The 26431-nt window shown below is 46.9% G+C and overlaps 1 protein-coding gene across 5 annotated transcripts; it reads left to right on the forward strand.

Moving 5' to 3' along the window:
* Positions 1-3: 3 nt before the first annotated feature.
* Positions 4-22900, forward strand: Znf205 (zinc finger protein 205). 5 transcript variants are annotated; one of them, XM_021186071.3, is made up of 7 exons: positions 4-355; positions 12655-12791; positions 17313-17526; positions 17737-17828; positions 18363-18483; positions 21077-21178; positions 21428-22900. In XM_021186071.3, exons 2-7 carry the CDS (start codon positions 12735-12737, stop codon positions 22480-22482), a joined length of 1641 nt encoding a protein of 546 aa, XP_021041730.1. In that variant the 5' UTR covers positions 4-355; positions 12655-12734; the 3' UTR covers positions 22483-22900. The 5 variants fall into 5 exon arrangements, with proteins under 5 accessions (XP_021041730.1, XP_029326753.1, XP_085689068.1 ...); XM_029470893.2 differs by lacking the exon at positions 4-355 and adding an exon at positions 12009-12267; XM_085832942.1 differs by lacking the exon at positions 4-355 and adding an exon at positions 12009-12267 and having other exon boundaries at positions 17358-17526.
* The last annotated feature ends 3531 nt before the right edge of the window (positions 22901-26431 follow it).

A 26431-nucleotide genomic window follows, 5' to 3' on the forward strand; every position in this document is an offset into this window, starting at 1 on the left:
AACTCGGCGCTGGTCGCCCCCAAAGCCCTAACGTCTCAGTCTGTCGTGACTAGGCCCAGCCTTGCTCTGGCTGCTCCCAAGTTTCCCTGCTCGGATCAATATCCAGCATATTTTTAACTGTGTGGGGTGGATCTCGCTGGACCACCCAGTAGGCACCAGTTTTCTTACGTCCTCAGTACAGAGCCCAACGCCTAGCACGCAGGACACAGGAAAAGGCTGAGCGACAGCTTGACTTAGGCACCGCCCTCAAGAGATTTCCAGTTTTTCAATGGCAGAGCACCTCAACTTCCTGCTGCGGACTCCTCCCACAATCCTGCAACTTTGACTTCTCTCTAGAAGCCCCAACCCAAGAGAGGTGGGCTGGATGGTGGGGGGCGGGGCATTCTGGAATAGGCGTGGCCTTCTTTGGAGGCGTGGCGAGCAGGGTGAAGGAGTGGAGAGCTTTCTCTACCAGCAGCTGGGCACAGTGGGTAGAGTCCTTCCAGTCAGTCTGTGGTTGCAGTGGTTTGGGGGGCGGGGAGGGGGCGCAACAAAGGCTCTGAGAGTAGGGAGGAAGGCTGACGAGTGTGTAAACAGGCTCCCTAACTCCTGCTTCTCTGCGTGGTCTGAGCCCGCACGTGTTCACCTTTACACACTAGCCTACACACTAACCGTAGACTTGAACCTATCCTACTTCTTGAACTCTAGTGGAGGCAGCCGCCCACCCTGGGGAAGCAGAAACCATCGTGTACCCAGCAGAGGGCCCTTGACTGGTGGTCCAGCAGAACCAAGGTCCACAGGGGAGGGAGCAGGGAACTCCTGGGTCAGAAAAACCTCTCCTCAAACTGGCAGGCAGTTAGGGAACACAATGTGTGTGGGACGCGGTGGGTCCACTGTCTACTGTGTTCAGTTACTAGTGAGTCATAGGACAATGTTTCCTAAGGATCCTCTCCCTGTGATTGTTACAAATTTGTTTTGTGTTTATATGTGTATGTATATATGTATACATATGTATACAGATACACGTGTAGTCACACTTGTGTGCAGGCTGAAAATCCATGTCCATTGACTTCTTTGATTACTCTTGTTTTTTTCCCCTCTGAGACAGGGTCTTACTATGAAGCACTGGCTGGTCACTGTGTAGATCAGGCTGGACTTGAACATACTAAGGGGTATCCCCTTGCCTTCTGCCTTTCTTCCAAGTCCTGGGGTTAAAGGCACACACACCACTATGCTTGGCGCTCTCCTCCTCCTCTTCTTCTTCGTCCTCCTTTTTCTCCTTCTCCTTCTCCCTCTCCCCCCTCCCTCTCCCTCTCCCCCTCCCCCTCTCCCCCTCCCCCTCCCCCTCCCCCTCCCCCTCTCTCTGTCTCACTGTGTAACCTTAACTGGCCCTGAGCTTTCTCTGTAGACCAGACCTCAAAGATCTGCCTGCCTCTGTCTCCAAGGTGCTTCAATGAAAGACATGTGCCATCATGCAGAACATGCTGCCTTGGTTGCTTTGTTGTTGTTTTGGTTTGATTTGGTTTGGTTTGAGGGGGGAGTACCTGTTACTGAACCTGGGGCTGGATGGCAGGCTAGACTGGTTGGCTCCAGGGATCCACCTACGTCTGCCTGCTGAGTGTAGGGAGTACTGGTGTTTACTGCCACATCAGACTTTTAATGTTGGTGCTGAAAGTGTGAATTCAGGTCTTCATGTTGCTATGACAAGCACCGTATGGTCTGAGTCATCTCCTAAGTCTCCACTAATTACTTTTGTTGACCTGGATAAGTTTGAGAAAAAAATAGAACAATCAGATTAATTCTAGGTTCTGCTTAGTTCCCCTTCTTCTTCTTCTTCTTCTTCTTCTTCTTCTTCTTCTTCTTCTTCTTCTTCTTCTTCTTCTTCTTCTTCTTCTTCTTTAAAAGATTTATTTATTTATTATATGTAAGTACACTGTAGCTGTCTTTAGACACTCCAGAAGAGGGCTTCAGATCTTGTTGTGGATGGTTGTGAGCCACCATGTGATTGCTGGGATTTGAACTTAGGACCTCTGGAAGAGCAGTCGGTGCTCTTAACCACTGAGCCATCTCTCCAGTCCCAGCTTTTTCTTTTTAAAGACTTGTTTATTTTATGGATATGAGTGTTCTATCTGCATGTACACCTGCATGCCAGAAGATCCCATTACAGATGGCTGTGTGCTATCATGTGGTTTCTGGAAATTGAACTTAGGACCTCTCAAAGTACCAGTGCCTTTAAACGCTGAGCCATCTTTCGAGCCCAATGTGTAACCCAGGTTGGCCTCCAACTTGTGCCTCTGTCTCCTTCAGGAAATCCTGTCAGTGTGCACCACCACAACTGGACTGGTTAGCTTCTTGTCTCCTCAAGACATGCTAGAATTAGCTGGGAAGAGAAGTCTCCATTGAGAAAATGCTCTGGCTAGATTGTTTGTAGTTAGGTGTGTAAGGCAACACTACCACTGACTAATATTTATTTATTTATTTATTTATTTATTTCTCTATAGCCCAGTCAATTATGAAACTCACAATTACTATATAGTTCAAACCAGTCTCAGACTCGCAGTCTTCCCAGAACTGAAGTGAGAGGTATGAGATGACCCCCAAACCATTTCCAGCCAGGCCAGAGGAGCAGCCCTTCCTGTTGTGGCCTGACAAGGATGGCTGTGACTAGTGCTAAGAGACCAAGCTGTAATTGGCCTGAGTCACAGTTTGTGCTAGGAGCCAAAGTTGTGTTTGGTTGAAAACACAAGACTTAGTGGCTGTGATTGATTTGATGAGAAAATCTCTCATGCAGACTTTAAGATGGCCCTGCTCAGCCTGTGTCTTTAGAGCCCAGACACTGCCTCCAGTGGGCGTGTCTAGAGAAGGTTTTAGTCCTCTGGTGCTGTCATAAGGATAGTCTGTGTGACCGTTTGGTGGCTTGTCCTCTTGTTCCGAGCAGCAAGGAGTGCAGTTCAACAGCTGTCATGTAAGGAGTCAAATCACCTCATCTCCAATGTATGTGCTTAATTATAGAAAAATGAACATTGCAGGAACATTGGTGGGTGTTCAATAAATGATAAGACCTTGAAGAACTTATTATTATCACTAATAGTGATTATTAATTTCTTTGAGACAGGGTTTTATCATGTAATTTTAGCTGTCCTGGAACTCACTGTATAGACCATGTTGGCCTTGACTCAAGGAGATCTGCCTGCCTCTGCCTCCTGAGTGCTGGGATTAAAGATGTGGACCATAACACCAAACACTATTAGTGATTTTTAGCAGTGCTTAACAACAGTCTAATGCTCTAGAGAAAGATGAGTCCCTTTAATTAGTCTCCCTAGAAAGATAAGGCCAACCTTGAGTATACAGTGAATTTGAATTCAGCCTGGGGTACATAACAAGGCCTACTGTTCAGCAAACAAACAAAACAAAACACCAGGAAAAAACAGTGTCCATATGTTTTCCATTCCAAGGAAAGAATAAGCAGACACACACAGAGAGACAGACAGACACACATACACACACACTTCTTTTTGTATATATAAATTTATTGTTTATTTATTATATATAAGTACACTGTAGCTGTCTTCAGACACACCAGAAGAGGGCACCCGATCTCATTACGGGTGATTGTGAGCCACCATGTGGTTGCTGGGATTTGAACTCAGGACCTTTGGAAGGGCAGTCAGTGCTCTTAACCATTGAGCCACCTCTCCAGCCCCCCACATTTCATTTGAAAAAATAGATATCCTGACATGTAGAGAAAGGAGTCACAGGCTGGAGAGAGGGTGGACTACAGACTTCAAGCAAGTGGATTGAGGGTTCCAGCTGAAAGGGGCCTCACAGTGTGTGCCTGAGCTCCCTGCTGAGTGGCTCACACGCCGCCCATGTGCCTCCTTCTCCATTGCTTCAGTGTCTGACTTAATAATGACTGAGCTGGAAAGTCAAGCCAATACTGGGGAACATTCCAGGTATCACATGGCATGAGGTGACAGCAGCAGAGTATTTCAGGATGATGACAGTGTCTTGGTTTCTTAAAAATGCACTGACTGGCCAGGCAGTGGTGGCACATGCCTTTAATCCCAGCACTTGGGAGGCAGAGGCAGGTGGATTTCTGAGTTTGAGGCCAGCCTGGTCTACAAAGTGAGTTCTAGGTCAGCCAGGGCTACACAGAGAAACTGTCTCAAAAACTCAAAAACTCAAAAAAAAAAAAACTCAAAAAAAAAAAAAAAGTCACTGACTCAAGCCTGAGTGACTTTTTTTTTTTTTTTAAAGATTTATTTATTTATTATATGTAAGTACACTGTAGCTGTCTTCAGACACTCCAGAAGAGGGCACCAGATCTCGTTCCAGATGGTTGTGAGCCACCATGTGGTTGCTGGGATTTGAACTCCTGACCTTCGGAAGAGCAGTCGGGTGCTCTTACCCACTGAGCCATCTCACCAGCCCCTGAGTGACTTTTGAACTTAGTCTGAAAGTCGTCCCTTTGTGCCTTCACTGTAGGCCATCTTTAGCATTGGGTAGGCAGTGTTTTAGGTGCTGGAATATAGAGGTTTGGAGATTTCTGATCCTCAATTGTTAGCTTTCACTATTGCCAACAATCAGCAGTGTTTACTGTTGCTGTTTAGAAGAACCCACCAATCCTCTTGGTGCTTGACCAGAACAAGGGAAGACCAAATGATAGCAAAAAGTTTTGTGCAAACTGTATCTAACAGCCCTGGATGAGGCTATGACTACCGGTGCCAAAGCTGGCTGATCTAGGAGCTAGGCATAGGCAGGAGGCTGGGACTACGGTATTTTTCAGGTGCAGATGAGTCTTGCTTATTCACCATGAGGAATTTTTCTTGCCACTCCATGTGTACTGGGATCAGAGGCCATCCTTCTTCAGGGGATGGTGCTCTCCTTCTACCATGCAGGTCCCAGCGGTTGGACTCAATTTATCAGGCTCCATGGCCTTTATCCAGTGAGCAACTTTTTTAAAAAAAGATTTATTTATTTTATGTATACGAGTGCACCATTGATCTCTTCAGACACACCAGAAGAAGGCATCATATCCCATTACAGATGGTTGTGAGCCACCATGTGGTTGAATTGAACTCAGGACCTCTGGAAGAACAGTTGTGCTCTTAACTGCTGAGCCATCTCTCCAGCCCCTTCAGTAAGAAACCTTACAGCCTCCCTTTTCTTTCTTTCTTTCTTTCTTTCTTTCTTTCTTTCTTTCTTTCTTTCTTTCTTTCTTTCTTTCTTTCTTTCTTTCTTCCTTCCTTCCTTCCTTCCTTCCTTCCTTCCTTCCTTCCTTCCTTCCTTTCTTTCTTTCCTTCCTTCCTTCCTTCCTTCCTTCCTTCCTTCCTTCCTTCCTTCCTTCCTTCTTTCCCTTCATTTTTTCAATGATGAATGATCTCTTATGTCACATACACTCAAAGTGAGCAGACCAGCTGTACATGGTTTTGTAACAGGCCTCCAGACCTTAGCACAACTAACTCCATGATGAAAGCACCATTCAGGCCATAAAAGTCAAAGTGTGGACAGCATCACTTGCCAAAATAAAAACAAAGATCTGACCCATTAAAGTCCACAGTTCTGAGAAAGTCTCTAAATATTCTGGTCTTGATTTTTTGGTTTTGGTAGTTTTGCTTCCCCCTAACTATTCTTGCTAACTGAGGAATGTTAGGGTATGGTTTTGTGTTTAAAAGCTCATCCTAAACAACACTTGGGACTACACTGGAATCCTGACCACTCAGGGTAGTCTCCTGCCTGCTACAATTGCCTCCTTCAATAAAGACTTTTTATTGGCTTAAACCTGTGCCCACGCAGTCTTCTCACGGATAGCTCATAACAGTTTATGCCTTTGTGTAGCTGAAACTGAAGATCCTTCTACCTCAGTCCCAGAAATCCTGTGATTATAGATAACCATGTGTCACCACACCAGACCTTCCTTTAAAAAAAAAAAAATTACGGTACACACTGTGTGTACGAGTGTAGACTTCTGGTGTCTTCATTCACTCTCCATCTTAATTTTTCAGACTGGTTCACTCACTGATCGAGGAGCCAGCAAGTTCCTGGGACCCTCCTATATGTATGTGCCTTCCCAGTGCTTGGCTTTCAGGCGCACAAAACTGATGAAACTTTTACCATAGGTCGTGGGGATCAAATTTATACTTGACAAGCAAACACTTCACTGACTGTGCGATCTCCCCTTGTACCGATTTAATTTTTTTTTTTTTTAATTTTATTTGAGGTGCTGGGCTTGAATCCAGGGTTTCCCTACGTGCTAGGTAAAGTCTCCGTCACGGAACTCTCCACGCCTTACTTCCCCTACTAAATACAGTTCACACTGTAAATGAGCAAGTGTGCGTGGAACAGACGTACATATAGGATCTGGAGGCTAGGTGGAGTACTAAACCTGTACCTATTTCCGATCTGGTTTCTGTTCCTGAAGGCTCTTCTTTAATTACTTTGAGTACCCAAGCCTCGAAACGTCCCTACGCTTTCTATGAGTGAGCTCTCTTGCCCGCAAACAGTCTCTGCTTTCTGACGGGTGAAAGTCGACTGTGTAGGGCAGCAGCTTCTTAGCAATGCATCCTCATCTCGAGAATGGTGAACTCGAGAAAGATGGGAAAACCGGAAGTTGCGGTGGCAGCCGGACTGGAAATGCGGGGACACCGGAGAGAGTTAGCTGCTAGGACAGGGCTGCCCAAAGACTGCGCGCGAAAGAGTGGGTGGGCGGGGCCTCCAGGTTACAGCCAACCCCGGGCGCGTGCTGTGAAGCGTGGGCGTGGCGAGTTAGTAGCGTCCTGTACTGGATCTGGGTGCTCCCAGGTAGGTGTGCTGCAGAGAGCAGAGCTCTTTGCTGGCAAAGTCCTTTCCACTTTGCCCTTCTAAACATGTGCTATCAAGGCTTGAGGGAGCACATTGCGGGGTCCCCTCCGCGCCTCTGGAGATGTCTTTGACGATTTTAGTGATTTTTTTATTTTCTATCTCCTCTTCTTCCTCCTTCGGTTCTTCTTCACTATGTAGACCAGGCTGGCCTGCAACTTAAAAGATCCGCCTGCCCTTGCCTCCTTAGTGCTGGGATTAAAATGGTATTTCTCAGGTTCTCACTTGTCGAGTATATAAACCCTGGCTCACCATGTGGCTGCTGGCAACAGAACCCCTCTTCTCTGAAAAAGCAGCAAATGTTCTTAGCTGAAGAGCTAATTCTGGAACCTTCAATATATTGATTTCAGTATATTTCATTAATTCTTTGTGAGTTGCATACAATGTATTTGGATCTTCACAGCCCCTCTTAGATCCACCACATGTCCCCGTCTCCATCTTCCCAAATTCCTATCCTTTAAAGAAACAATAACACATCAAGTCCAACTATTTTTGTTGTTGTTGTTCAGGCTAACCTTAAACATACTATGTAGCTTTGGGTGACTTTGCATCTCTGATCCTTCTGCATCCACTTTCCAGGTGCTGAAATTACAAATACATATTACAATGCCCAGTTTTCACTTGGGGGTGTGATCCAAATTCACTTTACCAATTGAGTTACATTTGAAACATCATCACCACCACCATCACCACCACCACCACCATCATCATCATCACTGAGACAGTTTTTCTCTATAGCTCTGGCTGTCCTAGAACTTAGAGATCCTCCTGCCTTTGCCTCCAGAGAGCTGCAATTAAAGGAAAGCACCACCATGTCTGGCCTATCATCTTTCTTTCTCTCTCTCAGGTTCTGCTTTTCTCCTATGCTATCACCCTTCCTTCCCAAGGTCACGTGTCTGTATTGTCCTAGTCTCTACACTGCTTCCTTATTTAATTAGTAATTAGCAATTCCTTGCTTAATTAGTTATTTTCTTCTTGCTTTATGATCCTTCTTTCTGATTCTCATTACTCCTTAAGACCTTTGAGAGCAGCTCAAGGCTTATTTGCTGAACAGAGTGTCCTGTTGTCAGTCAGCTCAGAGCAGCCTCTGGAGTTGATGTTTGTCAAGTGATTCTCCAAACTGAAACTCTGATGTCATTGTCACTACAACCCCAAACAAGTGCTGCTGAACTGGTACAGGCAACACAATTTCTGTGGAATCTTTTTCTTGGGGGAGGAGGGACTTAAGTCTGAATTTCTCTGTGTGGCCCTGGCCATCCCGGAACTCGCTCTATAGACCAGGCTGGCCTTGAACTCAGATATGCACCTGCCTCTGCTTCCTGAGTGCTGAGATTAAAGGGATGTGCCACCACTGCCCAGCCTTCTATGGAATCTTTTTTTTTTTTTTTTTTTTCTCGAGACAGGGTTTCTCTGTATAGCTCTGGCTGTCCTGGAACTCACTTTGTAGACCAGGCTGGCCTCGAACTCAGAAATCCGCCTGCTTCTGCCTCCCAAGTGCTGGGATTAAAGGCGTGCACCACCATCTTTTGGATAACAATCGAGTCCCACCATGTCCAGCTACATCTTCATCTTTTATTTTGTTATGTTTGAGATAGAGTCATGGGTAGCCCAGGCTAACCTTGAACTTTCTATGTAGCTGAAGATGCCTTGACCTCTTGATTCTCCTGTCTCCATTCCACTCAGCTTTCCTAAGTGCTGAAGTTGCAGGTGTTTATCATCACACATAGTTTTTGTTTGTTTGTTTTATTTTTTTACATCTGCCTGTCTTATTCTTTCATTTTCTCCTGGAGCCTTCTGGCCCTTTTGGGGATGGCTGTACTATACAACTGTGGTAACTCTCTCCCAGACCACCTCCTCCTCCTCCTCCTCCTCCTCCTCCTTCTTCTTCTTCTTCTTCTTTTTTTTTTTTTTTTTTTTTTTTTTGGTTTTCTTGAGACAGGGTTTCTCAGTATACCTCTGGCTGTCCTGGAACTCACTCTGTAGACCAAGCTGGCTTTGAACTCAGAAATCTGCCTACCTCTGCCTCCCAAGTGCTGGGATTAAAGGCCACCACTGCCTGGCAGTTCCTCCCATTCTTAAAAAAGGGTTAATATTTTTTTTGTACATAAAGTACTCAAAACATATTCTCTAACCAAGTATGTCCAGACGTCACTGGGTGACTCTAGGTGATCTCACGGTGGACCCACATCTCTGCACACTCTGTCCCTCAATATGCCTGCAATGGCCTCTTTAGTTGGTGGTGAACTTTTACATTATTGTTTTGGACTTGGTCACTCTGGGAGGCAACACGGTCTTCTCTCCAAGCGAGTCCCCTGCCTTGCACTCTCCTCTCTGCTTGTCTCAGGCTGAGTACAATGTGTCATCTATTCCAGGGCCCCTTAGCATGTGTGTTTGTAGCTGTCTCTGGTTTGGAAATGGCATTAAGCACATTTCTTTCACTGTGAAGATTCAAACTTCTGGACAGACTAACGCAAGACAAACCCCAGTGTAAATTTTATGTTTTATATTGGCAGTAGACTCAAGACAGATCCCACAATTCCTCAAGTGTGATTGTTTTTGGTGCCTGAAGTTGGAAAGGCGTATCAGATCCCCTGGGGCTGGAATTACAGACCATTGTGGGGCACCATGTGTATTCTGGGAATCCAAGCTTGGTTCTCTGCAAGAATAAGTGTTCTTTTTTTAAAAAAAGATTTATTTATTTATTAATGTGAGTACATGAGTACACTATAGCTGTCTTCCAGACGAAGAAGTCCAGACGAGGGCATCAGGGTAGTTGTGAGTCACCATATAGTTGGTGGGATTTGAACTCAGGACCTTCAGAAGAGCAGTCAATGCTCTTAACTGCTGAGCCATCTCTCCAGCCCTAAGAACAAGTGTTCTTAACCACTGAGCTACCTCCCAATCCCACAAGCATCATGAAGTCCTAGAGCAGAATTACTAACTCCAAGCTACACAGGCCACTTGCAAAACTTACCATCTGTACAGAGTCTAGTCTTGTCAAATGTTCTGATTTTTTAAAAAAATATTGTGTGTGTGCATGTGTGTGTGTGCACGTGTGTGTGTGTGAGCATAGGTGTTAGAGAAAAGCTTTGTGAAATCTATCCCCTCTTTACACTTTTATGTGGTTTCGGGGAATCAAACTCAAGTCACCACACTTTCACAGCAAATATTTTTCTGCGGAGACATCTCACCAACTCAAATGTTCTGGTTTTTAAAAAATTCAAATTTGTCTGGGTAGCAGTGGTGGTGCACGCCTTTAATCCCAGCACAGAGGTAGGTGGATCTCTGAGTTTGAGGCCAGCCTGGTCTATAAAGAAAATTCTAGGACAGCCAGGGCTAGGCTCCCCACCCCCTTACACACACACACACTTCAAGAGAACACCAATCATTTTTTAATGGTGCGGTTAACTATTACTTTACTCATTTTATAAATCACTAGAATGTAAGCCTAGGGCCTGGCACATATGAGAGAAATACTCTATCATTAATCTGCTCCACAGCCTTCTTGTTTTTGAGACAGATCTCATAGTTGCCCAGGCAGGCCTTGAACTTGTGACTCTTATGACTCAGTCTTCTGACTAATCAGAATCCCAACCCCGTGACACTCACTGTAGCAAATTTAAAAGAAATTAAGCCCAGTGAGCCCACATCACGTGCTTGTGAACTCGTGCAGGGAACTAGGGTTGCTCCTTTTTGTTGTTCATTTTTAAAGACAATTTCTTGCTACGTATCCCTAGTTTCTGTGAATTATGTAGCCCTCTCTGCCTGGTTTCACTTTTTGTATTCCTCTGCCTCAGCCTCCTGATCACTCCTGAGATTATAGGTTCAAACCACTGTTCAGCCACTAGTGTTTGCCTTTTGGAATGAAAGGTCCAGTCTCAGAAGACTCGATGAGTGATGAGCTGTAGCGAGCAGGCACAGGATGAATTCCTGCAGACCATTCCGCCCCAGGAAGTGTTCTCAGGCTAAGGCTCCACCCCTCTCCTAACACTCCGTTACCATTCTGGATGGAATGAGAAGCACAGTCACTTTCTTCCCCCTTAGAGCCTTAGTTCCCCAGGTCTGAAGGTAGCATCAGGATCTTGGACAACTGAATCAGCCCCTTTTTAAAAGTTATTATATTTTGTTGTATATATGTCTGTGTGGCATGTGGGTGCAAGACACTGGAATTCAGAAGAGGGTGTCAGATCTCCTAGGAATACCACCACGTGGGTGCTAGAGATTGAACATAAGACTTTTGGAAGAGCAGCCAATGCTCTAAACCTCTGAGCCACCCCTCCACCCCACTCTCTGTCTTTTAAAAACCATAGTATCTTCAGATCTCTGAGAGTTAGAGGACAGCATGGTCTATATAGTGAGTTCCAGGGAAGCTAGGGCTACATAGTGGAGACAACAAATCCATGATATCTTATCTAGTTCTTCAGAGTTCTGTACAATGTAGTTGAACTATCTATACTCATCCCCCATACCTTCCCCTCTCTCAAATTCACCCTGGGTCAGTCTCCATACGCCTCTATTATCGAGCCTAAATGAGTTTTTTAAAATCCAATTTCTCTCCCATATTGCAGACAGGTAGGCATCACGGTGGGCTACAGAGAGTCCCATCCTGTTTCCTAAGTGCACTCAGGGATGGAGCACTCTGCCAGTTTGGGAGGGTCCAAAGCACTCCAGAGGAGTATACGACCTTCTGATGTGTGGGTGTGGTGTGCAGGAGAGAATGGCTCTGCCCCTTCCATTCAGCGCAATAATGCCGCTCCGTTATGATGACTACAGTGCTGTCTTTGAGTCACCAAACACTCAGAAATGATGTTTTGTTTTTGAGACAGTTTCTCTGTGCTGTCTTGGAACTCGCTCTGTAGCTGGCCTCGAACTCAAGGATTCAAGGATCCGCCTACCTCTGCCACTCGAGTGCTGGGATTAAAGGCATGTGCCACAACGCTCAGAGCATCTTCCATTTTTTTCTGTTTCCTGTTTATAGATACCGTTGGGTATAGTAAGCATTGAGAGCCAGCACTGACACTTTCTCCCAAGCCAAAAGCAGGTGCAGCAGAAGCAAGAGACCCCAGGACCGGAACCCTCAAATCTGGGAACTCTGTAAAGCTGCAGCTGAGTTGGGGAATGGGATCTGGAAGGAACTTCCTGTTGTCCCTAATCCCAGCCCCCATCGGGCTTCCCCATCGGTTCTGTTCTGGATGCAGACACTGGTTTCACTCTAGGGAGGGGGTCTCCATTCCCACCTCCACGCCCGGGTCTCCTTTGCTTCCTCCTTGGTGAGAAGGGGATGCTAGGGAAGGCACATGGAAATCGGCTTGCAGAAGGGGGCAGGGTCAATGGTGGAAGGCTGGCAAGCGATAATGAAGGGGCTGGACCCAGGATTGGGAAGATGAGGACACGTACCACCCAGACCACGACCACGATGATCGTTCCCAGGTGGGAAGCTGCAGCTTTGAGAGAACGGCTGACGGTGGGCAGCTAATTTGTGGGTTTCAGGCGAAGTTCTGTGTCCGGCTGGGGCACACAGCAGGCATCAACGCACTGGCGCCTCCTTGGCAGGGTCTCCGCAGAAGTTTCTGCACCTCACTGACAAGAAGCCCTGATTCAGCCCTCACTTGCCATCACCTGGCTTCACTGAGATTTAGGGCTCTTACTTCAGTGACAAAGGGAACAATACCATTCCTTTCAGAGAAACCAGAAAATATCATTCACCGCGGGGCACCGTAGGGGCTGGCAGACTTCGTATGCACTGTGGTCATGCATGGGGAGTGCTGGACACTTTGGAAGTGTTCTTAACGTAGTGATTACTTTCCTCTTTTCCAGGTTCTTGGCTAAAACCTGGACGGGGCTCGACTAGCAAGGGAGAGAACCATTTGCTGTTTTTCCTGGCTCTGAAGTGGAAGATGTCTGCAGACAGTCAAAGCATCGTGGCTACTGAGAACGAGGAGAAATCCCATGAGGTATCGTGAGATCCTAGCTAGGGAGGGATGCCTTGAACTGGAGGAGAAGGTGTTTTCAAAACCTGTGTCTGGACAAAAGGAGGCATGAGAGTCACTGTGGGAATGGATTGGCACTGTGGGAGAAGAGGTGTAATCATGGAAAATAGCTTCCAACTGGTCTTTTCAGTGTAACTGGTTTTGTTCTGTCCAGTAAGGGGCATAGTGCCCACAGAACACAGGGAAGTCCTCTACTGCCCACTTTCTTTCTCTTGGGTTGTTGGGTTGTGCCTCCTCATAGCTTACCTCTCTGTGTCCAAGTTCTAGTTCTGCCTGTTACTGTGTGTGTGCATGCATGCGTGCGTGTGTGTGTGTGTGTGTGTGTGTGTGTGTGTGTGTGTGTAATCGCCATCTTTGTGGGTCCAGGCTTGGCCTCCCGGGCTTGGAGCTAGAGGATTCTGACTCAGCCTCAGGCCTGGTGTGTAACCTTGGGCAGCCCTGCTCTGTGGGAACTACTTGTGCTGTGTATAAAGTTGACTCATTCCCACTTGTCTTACTAGGTCACTGGTAGGCTCGAAGGAGATATGAGTGTGTGAGTCCTCTGTAAGCAGTTTGGCAGCGTGTAACTGATGACTCCTGTGGTCCATGAACCGAGAACACCCAGAACTACTAGACCAAGTCAGAGGAATTGGGATCCTCCCACCTAGTTTTGTTGGTGTTATAAATATTAATAAATATACACTAGTACAAGTACTGCTGCTTTTATGGTGTAGACACTTAAAGAATTGTTACCAGTATCCAGTGTCCCTTCCTCTGATACCCAGTGAGCCTTGTGTATCTGCATTCTCTGCTGATGTCACACCCTGTCAGCTGCACACTGGTGGAGTAACAGTTGTAATTACTTGCATTGCTCTTTGTTTATCTAGAACTTTCTGGAGTAGACAACTATCTCTCATTCAACCTTCTAACTGTTTTATGCAGGCGATAGAGCAGCTGAGTCCAGACCAGCAGTCAGTCCCAGGCAGGGAGGGGAAGGCCAAATGGCTACATCATGGTTTCTAGGTGGTAACTCATCAGGCATTCACCCCGCAGTGTAAGGGAGGCTTTAGAGCTTGGTGGTTCAGGGCCTTCTTGCATCTTCCAGCCTGGGTGTGTTGGCTTCTTGTTTCTGCCTGGGAAGTTCCCATTAACAGAGAGGCTTAGGCACCTGGGTTTAGTCTCTCATAGCTGTACAAGGCCTGCTCCCTTGGATGGCTTTCAGGGAGACTTTTCATGGCTCTGGCTATTCCTAGAGCCAAGTATGTGTGTGGCTCCATCTTGTTCTCTGTGCCTCCTCCTCCTTCTTTCCTCTTTTTTACTTATTTTTATTTATATGTATGTATGGTGTGTGTGTGTGTGTGTGTGTGTGTGTGTGTGTGTGTGTGTGTATGTGTGTGTGTGTGGGGGGGGTGGGCAGAGAACGCAGATGCTTGTGGTCCAGAGAGAGCATGAAATTCCCTGGAGCTGGAGTTACAGGTCGCTCTAACTCGGGTCCTCTGCAGCAGTAGTAAATGCTCTAACTGTTGAGCCATTTTTCCAGCCTCCGTGCCTTTATTTGTTGTTTGTTTCTGGACAGTGCTGGGGGTCAGACCTAGTAACCCTAACAAAGCACTCTGTTACTGAGCTATGCTCCCCAGCCTCCTGCCTGTGCGTGTCTGTGGAGGGAGGGAGGGACGGAGAGAGACACACACTAAGGGCTGCACCCTGGTCCTCAGACACGCTAAAGCAGTCTTCCACTAAGTTCCATCTCCAGGCCTCTTTCGGCCTTTTATTTTTGAAACAGATTTGCTAAGTTTTTTATGTGGCCTTGAACTCTCTTAGTAGCCATGGTAGGTCTTGAACTTGCTGTCCTCCTACTTCAGCTTCCCAAATTAGCACCATCAGATCTGACTGTACCTTCTCTTCATATCAAGATCTGAATCACTGGATGTAGGGCTAAAGTTCCAATGATTTGATTTCTTTCTTTTTCTTTTTTCTCTTCTTTCTTTCTTCCTTCCTTTTTTATCTTTTCTTTTCTTCCTTCCTTCCTTCCTTCCTTCCTTCCTTCCTTCCTTCCTTTCTTTCTTTCTTCCTTCCTTCCTTCCTTCCTTTCCTTCCTTCCTTCCTTCCTTCCTTCCTTCCTTCCTTCCTTCCTTTCTTTCTTTCTTTCACTCGTTCTTTCTTTCTCTCGTTTGTTCTTTCTTTCTTTCTTTCTTTCTTTCTTTCTTTCTTTCTTTCTTCCTTCCTTCCTTCCTTCCTTCCTTCCTTCCTTCCTTTCCTTCCTTCCTTCCTTCCTTCCTTCCTTCCTTCCTTCCTTCCTTCCTTCCTTTCTTTCTTTCACTCGTTCTTTCTTTCTCTCGTTTGTTCTTTCTTTCTTTCTTTCTTTCTTTCTTTCTTTCTTTCTTTCTTTCTTTCTTTCTTTCTTTCTTTCTTTCTTCCTTCCTTCCTTCCTTCCTTCCTTCCTTCCTTCCTTCCTTCCTTCCTTTCTTTCTTTCTTTCTTTCTTTCCTCCTCCTCTTCTTCCTCCTCCTCCTTCTCGTCTTTGTATAGCCTTGGCTGTCCTAGAATTACCTTTGTTGAACAGGCTGGCCTTGAACTCACAGAGATCTTGAGATTACAGAGTGTTGAGATTGAAGACATGAGCCACCACTGCAGGGCTCCAGTGATTTGATTTCAAGATTGGTAGCTTAATTTTTGCCGCGGACCACCCCAGCCAGGTATGGGGTTCCCTGGGATGTGGGTTCTCAAGGTCAGGTGGGTAAGGATTCAGTGGTGACAAACGGAAACAAACACAGAGGCAGTTTGAATCTGAGTGTATTTTGCAGCTCTCGAGCAAGGGTTTTTATGCATAGAGAAGCAGATGTTACAGCTCTGAAAAGCTATGTTCAGTGAAGCAGTGAAATAGAACAGACATAACAATAGTCATTTGGTACATCAAAATACAAAATCATCTAAGGCTAGTGGCAAATTGCGAAGAACAAGCTAATGAATTCTTTTGATCAGTTACTATTTAACCTCTAGCTCCTGTTCTTCTGTAACTCTTTAAACTGTTTAATTCTCCCTATTTAAGGCTTTTTTTTTTTTTTTTTTTTGACTTTTTGAGACAGGGTTTCTCTGTATAGCCCTGGCTGTCCTGGAACTCACTTTGTAGACCAGGCTGGCCTCGAACTTAGAAATCCACCTGCCTCTTATTTAAGGCTTTCTTAAACAAGACATGTGCAGCCATATAAAATATTATTGTTGGGAAAGTTTATATTTATCAATACTATCTTATATATGATTTATAAAGTGAAGCGCTTGTTTTCCTGGAGATGAGGTAATGTTTAGTGACTCCATTTCAAGGGATGGTTTTGTAGCCATAATACTTGCTTAAGATCTTGCCCTAGGGGGCTGGAGAGATGGCTCAGTGGTTAAGAGCACTGACTGCTCTTCCAGAGGTCCGGAGTTCAATTCCCAGCAACCACCTGGTGGCTCACAACCCTCTGTAATGAGATCTGATGCCCTCTTCTGGTGTGTGTCTGAAGACAGCTACAGTGTACTCCTGTAAATAAAAATAAAAACATTAAAAAAAAAAAAAGATCGGGGCTGGTGAGATGGCTCAGTGGGTAAGAGCACCCGACTGCTCTTCCGAAGGTCCAGAGTTCAAATCCCAGCAACCACATGGTGGCTCACAACCATCCGCAGCGAGATCTGGCGCCCTCTTCTGGAGTGTCTGAAGACAGCTACAGTGTACTTACATATAATAAATAAATAAATCTTAAAAAGAAAAACCAAAAAGAAAAGAAAAAAAGAATTTAAATAAAAAAAAAAAGATCTTGGCCTAGGCTATCAGGAACATCTCTCGTATATAGGAAAAGGAATAGAAAACATAAGACAGATAAGTAGCCAAGAGAACTACAGCTCAATAGTTTTTCTCAGGCGAAGAGTTCCACACCAGTTCCAGGAGGCCTCCCCCTTTTGAGGTCAATCGCCTCAGTCTGTGGAACTTGACACACAGATCCTTTCTGGAGGTGGTGTGGCAGATTTTCTCTGTAAAAGATCCTCTCTTTAAATCAGGCCACATTCTTCTCTTTGTTTTGGTTTTAGGCAGGGTCTCATGTAGCCTAAAACTGCTTATGTCATCAAGCAAGGATGGCCTGATCTTCCTGCTTCCCCCTCCTGCCTCTATCCCTGACTTCAAATAAAGTTACATTTGTGGCTGGCAATGATTTGTGTGTGTGGGTACTGTTTAACCCAGTATATTTAGTTTTCTCCTATTTAAAAAAAGAAAAAAAAGCAGTCTACAGCACTGAGCGGTGTAAGTCTTGAGTGGACAGGTGGCAGCTGCTTTCAGGGTTTCTTGTCCCCCAGGCACTGTGGCGGTGGGTTGACATTTTCCATCTCCTACTGTCTGTCCTTGCTAGGGTGAGCCCTGGATATGAAGAGAGGTTAAGTCTTTAAGGTGTGCCTTATGTTTACGTACACCTGGCACTGCTGGGTGTCTTTGCTGGATCTGCAGCCCAGTGCTCACAGGGACTGTGATTCCCAGGTCCCAGGTAATGTGCAGCACTGTGGAGACATGCTCTCTGGACAGGAGGAGACAGTGCCCATGGGAACCTCTCAGAAGTCAACACATATCAAGGCAGAGCCAGAAGAGCCACACAGTGAGGGGGCATCACAGGAGGACAGGACTCCAGGAACACAGCGCTGGATGTCCCCGTGTCCTGGCCCTAAGGACAAAGGTTCCTTCCTGCCTGGTGGAGGTAGGAGAAGTGCTTTCTTGGAGAGGCATTCTGGGGAGGGTTGAGGGTTTTACCAAGGGATTCCAGGGTCCCAGATTTCCAGCTGCCTCCTGGTAGCTTTAGAGTGGGTGACCTGCTTCTTGGGTTAAGTCTGGGGTGAGGTTTGAGGTAGCTGGGAGCACAGTGGCCCAGCGGGATGCAGGCTGCTCTGAGGACCCTGTCTTCCTACAGTTGTTCCTTCTCCCTGGACTCCTGTACTGTCCCGAGGGGGACGGACCAGAGAGCGACAGATGGCTGCTGCACTCCTTACTGCCTGGTCCCAGGTGAGTGACTCCTGAGGGTCTCCAGCTGCCCCAGGACAGAGGTAGGGCTCTTCCTGGTCATCATATGCTGCTCTTCCCTGTAGTTGGCTCAGCTTGTAACTCCAGAAGGCTGCTTCCCTTCTGACGTGGAGTCAGAACCTACTGCCTGTGATTTGCTAAAGTGCTGCTGGGACCTCCTGAGAGCCCTTTCCCGGGCATGGGGCTCATAGCAGTCCTGGCGCAGCTGATGGAGAAGCAGAGGCAGCAGACAGACTGTTCTGCCATTGTGAACGCTCCTCTGAGAGATGAGCGCAGGGTAGGAGCTCTGCAAGGGCCTGACCTTTGGCCACGTACCCTAAAATGCTGCCTTGCTCCTATCATCTTCCACAGAAGGCCATCCTGGGTGGCGCTTCTGACTATCAAATTCAAGGGATGGGGTCCCTGGTCCTGGTGGTGGCTTGAAGGCCTGATCTTGTGACACATCTTAGGGTTGTCATTTTTTTCTTACCATGTCTGTAGCAAACCCTGAATAGTCTTGTTTTCATGATGTCTCAGATGCCGGTGACCTTTGAGGATGTGGCCCTGTATCTCTCCCAGGAGGAGTGGGGAAGGCTGGACCACACACAGCAAAATGTCTACAGAGATGTACTACAGGGGAAAAACGGGCTGGCTTTGGGTAAGGCTCATCTGCAGTGGCTTCCTGTGGCCCCCCGGAGTGTTGAAGGCTGCCCTGTCATTGCCTCCCTGCCTGCACCTTACCTGTCCTTTCCTCTCTTCTTGATCTGGACAGCACTGCCCTGCAGAACCTTCCACATAGATGGGCATGTTTGCTTCTGTCCTAGGACAGTGACCACAAGCCAAGTGCCTGTTGAGTTCTAGAAAGAAGAGAGGAGGAGTTAACTTTAAATTTTGTTTGATCAACTTAGGTTGGAATTTGAACAGATAGTGTTGGGTGCTGTGGTCACATCTGTAAGCCCAGCAGTAGGGGAGCGGAGGCAAAGGCTGGAGCTGTGGTCACATCTGTAAGCCCAGCAGTAGGGGGTGGAGGCAAAGGCTGGAGGACTGATGTTTATACAGGAGTTCCAGGCCTGCCAGAGCAGTAGGGAGACCTTGTCTCAGGATAGTTAGGAGAAGAGGCAGCTGTGCAGGTTAGTGGCCGCAGCACTGCCCAGTGTTGTCTTGGAATTTTGTTTCTTCTTTTCCTACATTCATATCACCAGCTGTTCTCCTCAGTCTCCCAGCTCCGGATGTATCTGCTCATCTGGAGGCTCCCTGGTCAAATGTGCCATCAGCCACTCTCCCAGATCCTTGAGCCAGAGGCATTGCAGCAGCTTCAAAGAACTTACAGGACAAGCTTGCTCCCCCAGTGTGGGAAGGGCAGTGTCTAAGTCCAGGCTTTTGACTCCTCAGTTTCAAACTGATTCTGACAGGATTTGATGATGCCTTCAGCTCTTCATTGTCATCTATCTGTCCATCCATCCATCCATCCATCCATCCATCCATCCATCCAACCAACCATTTTGTAGCTATAGCTATTTCAAATTTGCTAGTTAAGGTGGAATCCCTGAGCCTAGGCAGTGTGTGTGTGTGTGTGTGTGTGTGTGTGTGTTTGTGAAAGAGAGAGAGAGAGAGAGAGAGAGAGAGAGAGAGAGAGAGAGAGAGAGAGCTAACCAGAGGTCAGCCTTGAGTCTTGACTCTTCAAGTTGTTTTCCATGTTTTCTTGGTGGTGGTGAGTTGTTTTTGTTTTGATTTTTTTGGTTTTGTTTTTGTTTTTTCTTTTGGTTTTTTGAGACAGGGTTTCTCTGTATAGCCCTGGCTGTCCTGGAACTCACTTTGTAGACCAGGCTTCAGGCTGCCTCTGCTTCTCAATGCTGGGATTAAAGTTACTTTAAAGTTACTGGGATTAAAGTTACTTCGTTTTGTTTGTTTGTTTGTTTGGTTTTTGACACAAGGTCTTTCATTGGTCAGGAACTCACCAAGTTGTCTAGGCTTGATAGCCATGGAGCTCAAGGTCTCCATATACCACCCATCATTAGGACTACAAACATTGCCACTGTGTTTGGCTTGTAATGTGGTTGCTAAGGATGGAACTTAGATCTTCACACCTTCTTTGTTGGCAGGCACTTGACTGACTGAACGGTCTTTCCAGCCATGCTGCCTTGGCAGTTCTGTCAGTGACTTGGGTGGTGGTCCTGAGACATCAGTCCCCCACCCACTCCTGTAATTATCTTAGGTTTGCTTACCAGCCACTGTTAGCATTTGCCAGTGCTCAAACCAACAATCGACCTAGCAAATTCCTTTCTTCCCTTGAGGCATGGGAATCACAGGTCTCCGCTCTTACCAACTATAGGAAACCTCTCAGGGACACAGCACATCAGTCCTATGGCTGTTAGTATCCCAGCCTCTCTGCCTGAGACCTGATTCTCCTAAATGCAAGTGCAGGAGTAAGGTGGACTTCTATGGTTCGTTCTTCTGTGCCCACTGCTTGTCCACCATGATGAGGAAAGCGCTCCTGCTGAGAGCCGAGCTGAGCCATCTCTGCTCCTCCCTCGTGAGTTCAGTTACTTGCTCAGGGACACAGAGGTAGGGCCAGCCAAGCTCTGGGAGAGGACAGACTATCACCAACGAGACTTGTTTGACTTTAATTTTTTTTTTTTTTTTTTTTTTTTTGGTTTTTCGAAACAGGGTTTCTCTGTGTAGCCCTGGCTGTCCTGGAACTCACTATGTAGACCAGGCTGGTCTCGAACTCAGAAATCCACCTGCCTCTGCCTCCCGAGTGCTGGGATTAAAGACGTGTGCCACCACACCCAGCTGTTGACTTTACTTTTATGTGGTACTAGAGACAGGACTTGGGGCCTCTCACATATTTACCTATTTTTTTTTTTTTTTTTTTTTTTTTTTTAGAACAGGGTCTCATGTAGCCCAGGCTAGTCTTGAACTCATTTTATAGCTTTGGATGACCTTAAACTCCTAAATGAAATTCCACAATTATGCCACAATTATGTCACAATTATGGAATTTTAAAAATTTTGCCTCCTAATCTATTGAGAGAGTCTCACTGTGTAGTCTATGCAGGGTTTGGGCTCAGTAACCTCCCAGCCTCCAGGGTGCTGGCTTGTTTCTGCGTTAGCTCTCTAGGGCTAAGGGTTTCCCCCTTTTGCCTTAGAGAGTTGAGTAGGGGCAGAGATGGACCGTAATGGGTGGAGTTGGCTCGGGGAATTATCGTACTGCCGGGCAGCCCCAGAAGCTCAGCCTCTCTTTCTGGACAGGGTTTCCCTTCAGCAGACCTTTCTGGGTCCCCCAAATTCAGGGGAAGGGCCAGGCGGCAAGCAGGATCACAGGAGCTGAGGAGAGGAGAGGTCTTGGTTCAGGTGAGGGCCTTAGCCAAAGCTAAGGTTTGGGGATCTCCTTGTGGATGCATGCAAGGGTCCCCAGGCCCCTCTACTGCTAGAGGGTGGCTATTGCCTTGAGGGATCCCCTAGTTTCCCCTTGCCTGTTCCTGTCTCCCAGAATCTAGCTCCTGGGTTTGTTTGCTTGCTTGTTTGTGTTTTTAGCTCTGCCCTCTCATTCTGTGGGCTCTCCAGAAGTGTATCGTCAGCTAGCAGCCTACCTTTTTACAGGAGCCGTGGAAGTGGGGAAGGTGGTTCCAGCCTTGGCCGATGCAACCCTAGAGGACACAAAATCGATAAGGACTAGGGCCAGGTGGACCCCGGGGGAAGACCCAAAGTTTGGTCAGCATGTGGCTAGTGGCCCAGGTACAAAGCTGACCAGAGACACTGGGAAAGCTGGTCAGCTAAAGCCAGCCCCATCTGAATCACGTCCTCTCAAGACCCCAGAGGACAGCGGCCCAGAGAAACCTAGTGAGGGGGAGGAGGCCCTGAAAAGTAGCGAAGAGGGTCTGGTACCCGACGGTGACACGGGCAAGAAGACATACAAGTGCGAGCAGTGCGGCAAGGGCTTCAGTTGGCACTCGCACCTGGTGACACACCGGCGCACGCATACGGGCGAGAAGCCTTATACCTGCACGGACTGTGGCAAGCGCTTCGGCCGCAGCTCACACCTCATCCAGCACCAGATCATCCACACGGGCGAGAAGCCCTATACCTGCCCCTCGTGTTGGAAGAGCTTCAGCCACCACTCCACGCTGATCCAGCACCAGCGCATCCACACTGGTGAGAAGCCCTACGTGTGCGACCGCTGTGCCAAGCGCTTCACCCGCCGCTCGGACCTAGTCACACACCAGGGCACTCACACCGGCGCCAAGCCCCACAAGTGCCCTATCTGCAGCAAGTGCTTCACCCAGAGCTCAGCCTTGGTCACCCACCAGCGCACCCACACCGGTGTCAAGCCCTACCCGTGCCCGGAGTGCGGCAAGTGCTTCAGCCAGCGCTCCAATCTAATTGCACATAATCGCACGCACACGGGCGAGAAGCCCTACCACTGCCTCGACTGTGGCAAGAGCTTCAGCCACAGCTCGCACCTCACTGCCCACCAACGCACCCACCGTGGCGTGAGGCCCTACTCCTGCCCACTTTGCGGCAAGAGCTTCAGCCGCCGCTCCAACCTGCACCGGCACGAGAAGATCCACACCACTGGACCCAAGGCTCTGGCCATGCTCATGCTGGGGGCGGCGGCGGCGGGGGCGCTCACGGCACCCCCACCTGCTCCCACTTAGAAGCCTGAGAGAGAGCAGTGAGAACACCCAGGGAAGCTGGGACAGCCCCGCTGATGCTGGGACCTGGGAAGATGCTGGGTCTTAGCCAGTGGGATGATGGAGTGGGGTGAGGACTGGGAGGTGGCACAGGTGGGCATGGTAACGTGGGAGGAGCCAGGGCTAGAAGGGCGGGCACTCTAGCTGCAGATTAAAGGTCTGGATTTCAAGCTGTGCCCTTGACTCTCTGTGCCTGGTGCTTGAGCTGATCTCTGAGCATTGGGTAGCTCTTGGTTCCCCGAGGCGTCCTCGTTCAGGTAACCCCGAGTCACCACTGTTCGCCGGCCTGGGAAGCCTCTCTTCCCCAGCCTTGACTTGGGTCACAAGTCTCTTTTGTCAGATGTCTATTCCAGAACATTAGGACCCTTTTTTTTTTTTTTCGGTTTTTCGAGACAGGGTTTCTCTGTGTAGTCCTGGCTGTCCTGGCACTCACTTTGTAGACCAGGCTGGCCTCGAACTCAGAAATCCGCCTGCCTCTGCCTCCCGAGTGCTGGGATTAAAGGCGTGCGCCACCACGCCCGGCGGTTTTTTTTTTTTTTAAGACTTATTTATTCATTTTATATATGTGAGTATACTGTAGCTCAAAGATTTGATTTATTAGTAAAAGTTCACTGAAGGGCTGGTGAGATGGCTCAGGGAGTGACTGCTCTTCCGAAGGTCCTGAGTTCAAATCCCAGCAAACACATGATGGCTCACAACCACCCGTAATGAGATCCGACGCCCCCTGCTGGTGCATCTGAAGACAACAACAGTTACTTACATATAATAAGTAAATCTTTGGGTCGGAGTGAGCGGGAGTTGACTGGAGCGAGCAGAGGTCCGTAAATTCAATTCCCAACCACATGAAGGCTTACAACCATCTGTACAGCTACAGTGTACTCATACATAAAATAAATAAAATCTTAAAAAAAAAAAAAAGTTCACTGTAGCTGTCTTCACATACACCAGAAGAGGGCGTCAGAGGGTTGTGAGCCACCGAGTGGTTGTTGGGATTTGAACTCAGGACCTTCAGAAGAGCAGTCAGTGCTCTTAGCCGCTGAGCCATCACACCAGCTTCCCTGCCTCCCCCCTGCCCCCATTGGTTCTTGATTGATCAATAAAGATTCCAGCGACTAATGGTTGGGTGGAAGAGGCAGGACTTCCAGGTTCCCACAGGCAGGCTAGGAGAAACAGGAGGAGGAAAGGGATTCATCATGCTTCGGAGGGTGAGAAAGTCACCAGCCATGTGAGATCTGGGCTGGAGTGGTCATTGGCTGCTTCCCCAGGAGGGAAATTAGAAATGCAACTAAGCTGAGGGCAGGTGTGGGTGTAGAACAAGGAGTAAAGGAAAAGCCATGCCAGCTGTGGGAGGCTTAGAAGACCCCAGCCACGACCCAGACACTGGGCCATTAGGCAGGTTAAAGATGAGCTCTGTGTGTGTGTGTCTGAATGAGCGTGTCTTTCATCCACGGATCCAAGGGAACCAGGGCTGTGGCTGGCAGCGCCATCTGCCTGGAGCTTAAAGCAGGGTAGTAGAAGGAGACTCCAATTTAAACAGTCCAAGATGGCTAACAGCTGAAGCAGAAAAAGTGTTAACTCTCGTAGACCAAAGACTGCAAAAGGCGTATGTGGATAGAATTGATCCTTTTGGTCATTTTGCCTTCAACTCTTTACTAAAGGGCTCATTATGCAAAGGGAAGATAGTATTATGGGATGGAATGGACTTTCTTAGCTCATAAAGTTAAAAAAAAAAGAAGATATATAGAAAAGATTTCTGAATTAACTATAAAAGGTAGAATCAGACTATGTCATTAACAGGGACAGATCCAGCTGGAATTGTTGTACCTCTTACAAATGCTGAGATCATGTCATTATGGGAGACTAATGAGGATTGACAAAAAGCTTGTAGTAACTTCTTGGGTGAAATTAATAACATATCCAAAAGCAAACCTATACAGTTTATAAAAAGAACTAATTGGATTCTACCATGTATAGTAAAAAGAACACCAATTCCAGAGGCACCAACATTTTAGATTATCCTGAACCTCTTAACATAATTACTGATCCTTTTTATGCAGAAAGAGTCATTTTGCATGTAGAAACTGCTGAATTGGAACCTGATAACTCAGAATTAACTTTGGTATCTATACAGTTGCAGCAGGCCCTCAGAAGCAGATGCCATCTATTACATATCACTCATATTCAATCTCATACAGGTTTGTCTGGGCAACTACAAGGAAATGATGAAATTGACCAGTTACAAATAGGAAATGTGTTAGAAGCCTCAAAATTTCATAAGAAGCATCATGTTAATGGGAAAGGTTTAAAGAAAAAAATTTCCATCACTTGGCAACAAGCCAAAGAAATAAGTTAAAACTGTCCTACATGTTTTCTGTACAACCGAACTCTATTACCTGTGGGTAGTAGCCATAGGGGTACCAATAGAAATGGCTCTCTGCTAGGTTGTGTCACCGCTGTTGCTGCCCTGACACCACTGAACTGGAGCTAGTGTATCCATGAGGTCTTTTTGAGTGGATCGAGCTGCTGCCTCCTGCTGACCTGCTAACTGAACTGCTGATCTCCAGACAACACAGATAGACGTTGCTCCAAAGAACCCTTTCTAAACAGGTCCACTCCCTGCTCACCCCCCCTGTATCCTTTCTTTTCAATTACCTCTGGTGGGTTGTGGGCTAAAATGAGGTTAAAACATTTAAGAACCATCATTAAAATTAAGGTTTGAAAAAAATTAAAAGTTACAAAACAGTACCTGTCCATAGCCCCTACCTCAGTTTCTGACTTCAGGTTATTGTTCTGTTACGGAGTTTCTGCCCTGATTTCCCTCAGCAATGGAATATGACCTGAGAAGTCTAAGCTGAAATAAACTCTTTCCTTCCTACGTTGTTTCTGGTGTTTTATCACAGAAATAGACAGTGTTTAATGTGAATGGTTTGAATTTACCAAGTTGAAAAGTATTCTGGAAATGGTAATAGTCACACATCAATGCAAAGACACCGCCCTCCCCTGTAGTCCCGGCTGTCCTGGAACTCACTCTGTAGACAAGACTGGCCCCGAACTCAAACACCACCTACCTCCCTCTGCCTCTTCTATTAGAGGTTGTGTGCTACCCTAAGACACTTCATTTTAGTGAACTCATTTAAAGATGGGCAAGGAGGAAGAGGATGGTTCATCAGTTAAGAGCACTAGCTGCTCTTGCAAAAGACACAAGTACAGTGCCTGACCCCCCACATCAGGTGCTCATCACCACCTGTGACTTTAGTCCTGGGGATCCAACACTCACTTCTGGATCCTCAGGATACCCACACACATATCAGACACTTAACACAATCACATATACATTTAAAAAAGTCAAGATAGGGCTGGTGAGATGGCACAGTGGGTAAGAGCACTGACTGCTCTTCCGAAGGTCCAGAGTTCAACTCCCAGCAACCACATGGTGGCTCGCAACCATCCGTAATGAGATCTGACACCCTCTTCTGGTGTGTCTGAAGACAGCTACAGTGTACTTATATATAATAATAGTTAAATGAATCTTTTTTAAAAAAAGTCAAGATAGTAAAACGTATGTTATGTGTATCTTACCACAGTCAAAACTCTAAGACCAAGAGAACAGGCTGGATTGCCAGCCCCACTGGCTGCATGGTCTTGGACACCACACTTTACCTCTCTGCCGTGATTTTCTTTTCTGTATAGACAGCATCATACTATTGTGTGTGTGTCCGGCTCTGAGGAAATAATCTACACAAAATGCCTGAAGAGATGCTAGGCAGTGGGAATATGCTCAGGATTCGTGGTGTGTTGTATTTGTTTCCCTCCACCTTAAAGGTGTAGGAAGACCTTCTAACTTCGAGGTTTCTTGTTCAACACTACACGTGTGTGCCATGGAAGTAGTGGATATTGGGTAACTAGTGCTGCC

This window comes from Mus caroli, unplaced genomic scaffold (assembly GCF_978045245.1).
Source record: "Mus caroli unplaced genomic scaffold, Mus_caroli_1 scaffold_18, whole genome shotgun sequence".
Classification (NCBI taxonomy): Eukaryota; Metazoa; Chordata; class Mammalia; order Rodentia; family Muridae; genus Mus; species Mus caroli.

What these genes read in the sequence shown, in the direction of transcription:
- Znf205 (XM_021186071.3), top strand. Translation starts at nt 12,735, where the DNA reads ATGTCTGCAGACAGTCAAAGCATCGTGGCTACTGAGAACGAGGAGAAA. An exon ending in TTCCTTCCTGCCTGGTGGAG is followed by an intron (nt 17,527 to 17,736) that starts GTAGGAGAAGTG and finishes GTCTTCCTACAG; the next exon opens with TTGTTCCTTCTCCCTGGACT. An exon ending in TCCTTACTGCCTGGTCCCAG is followed by an intron (nt 17,829 to 18,362) that starts GTGAGTGACTCC and finishes ATGATGTCTCAG; the next exon opens with ATGCCGGTGACCTTTGAGGA.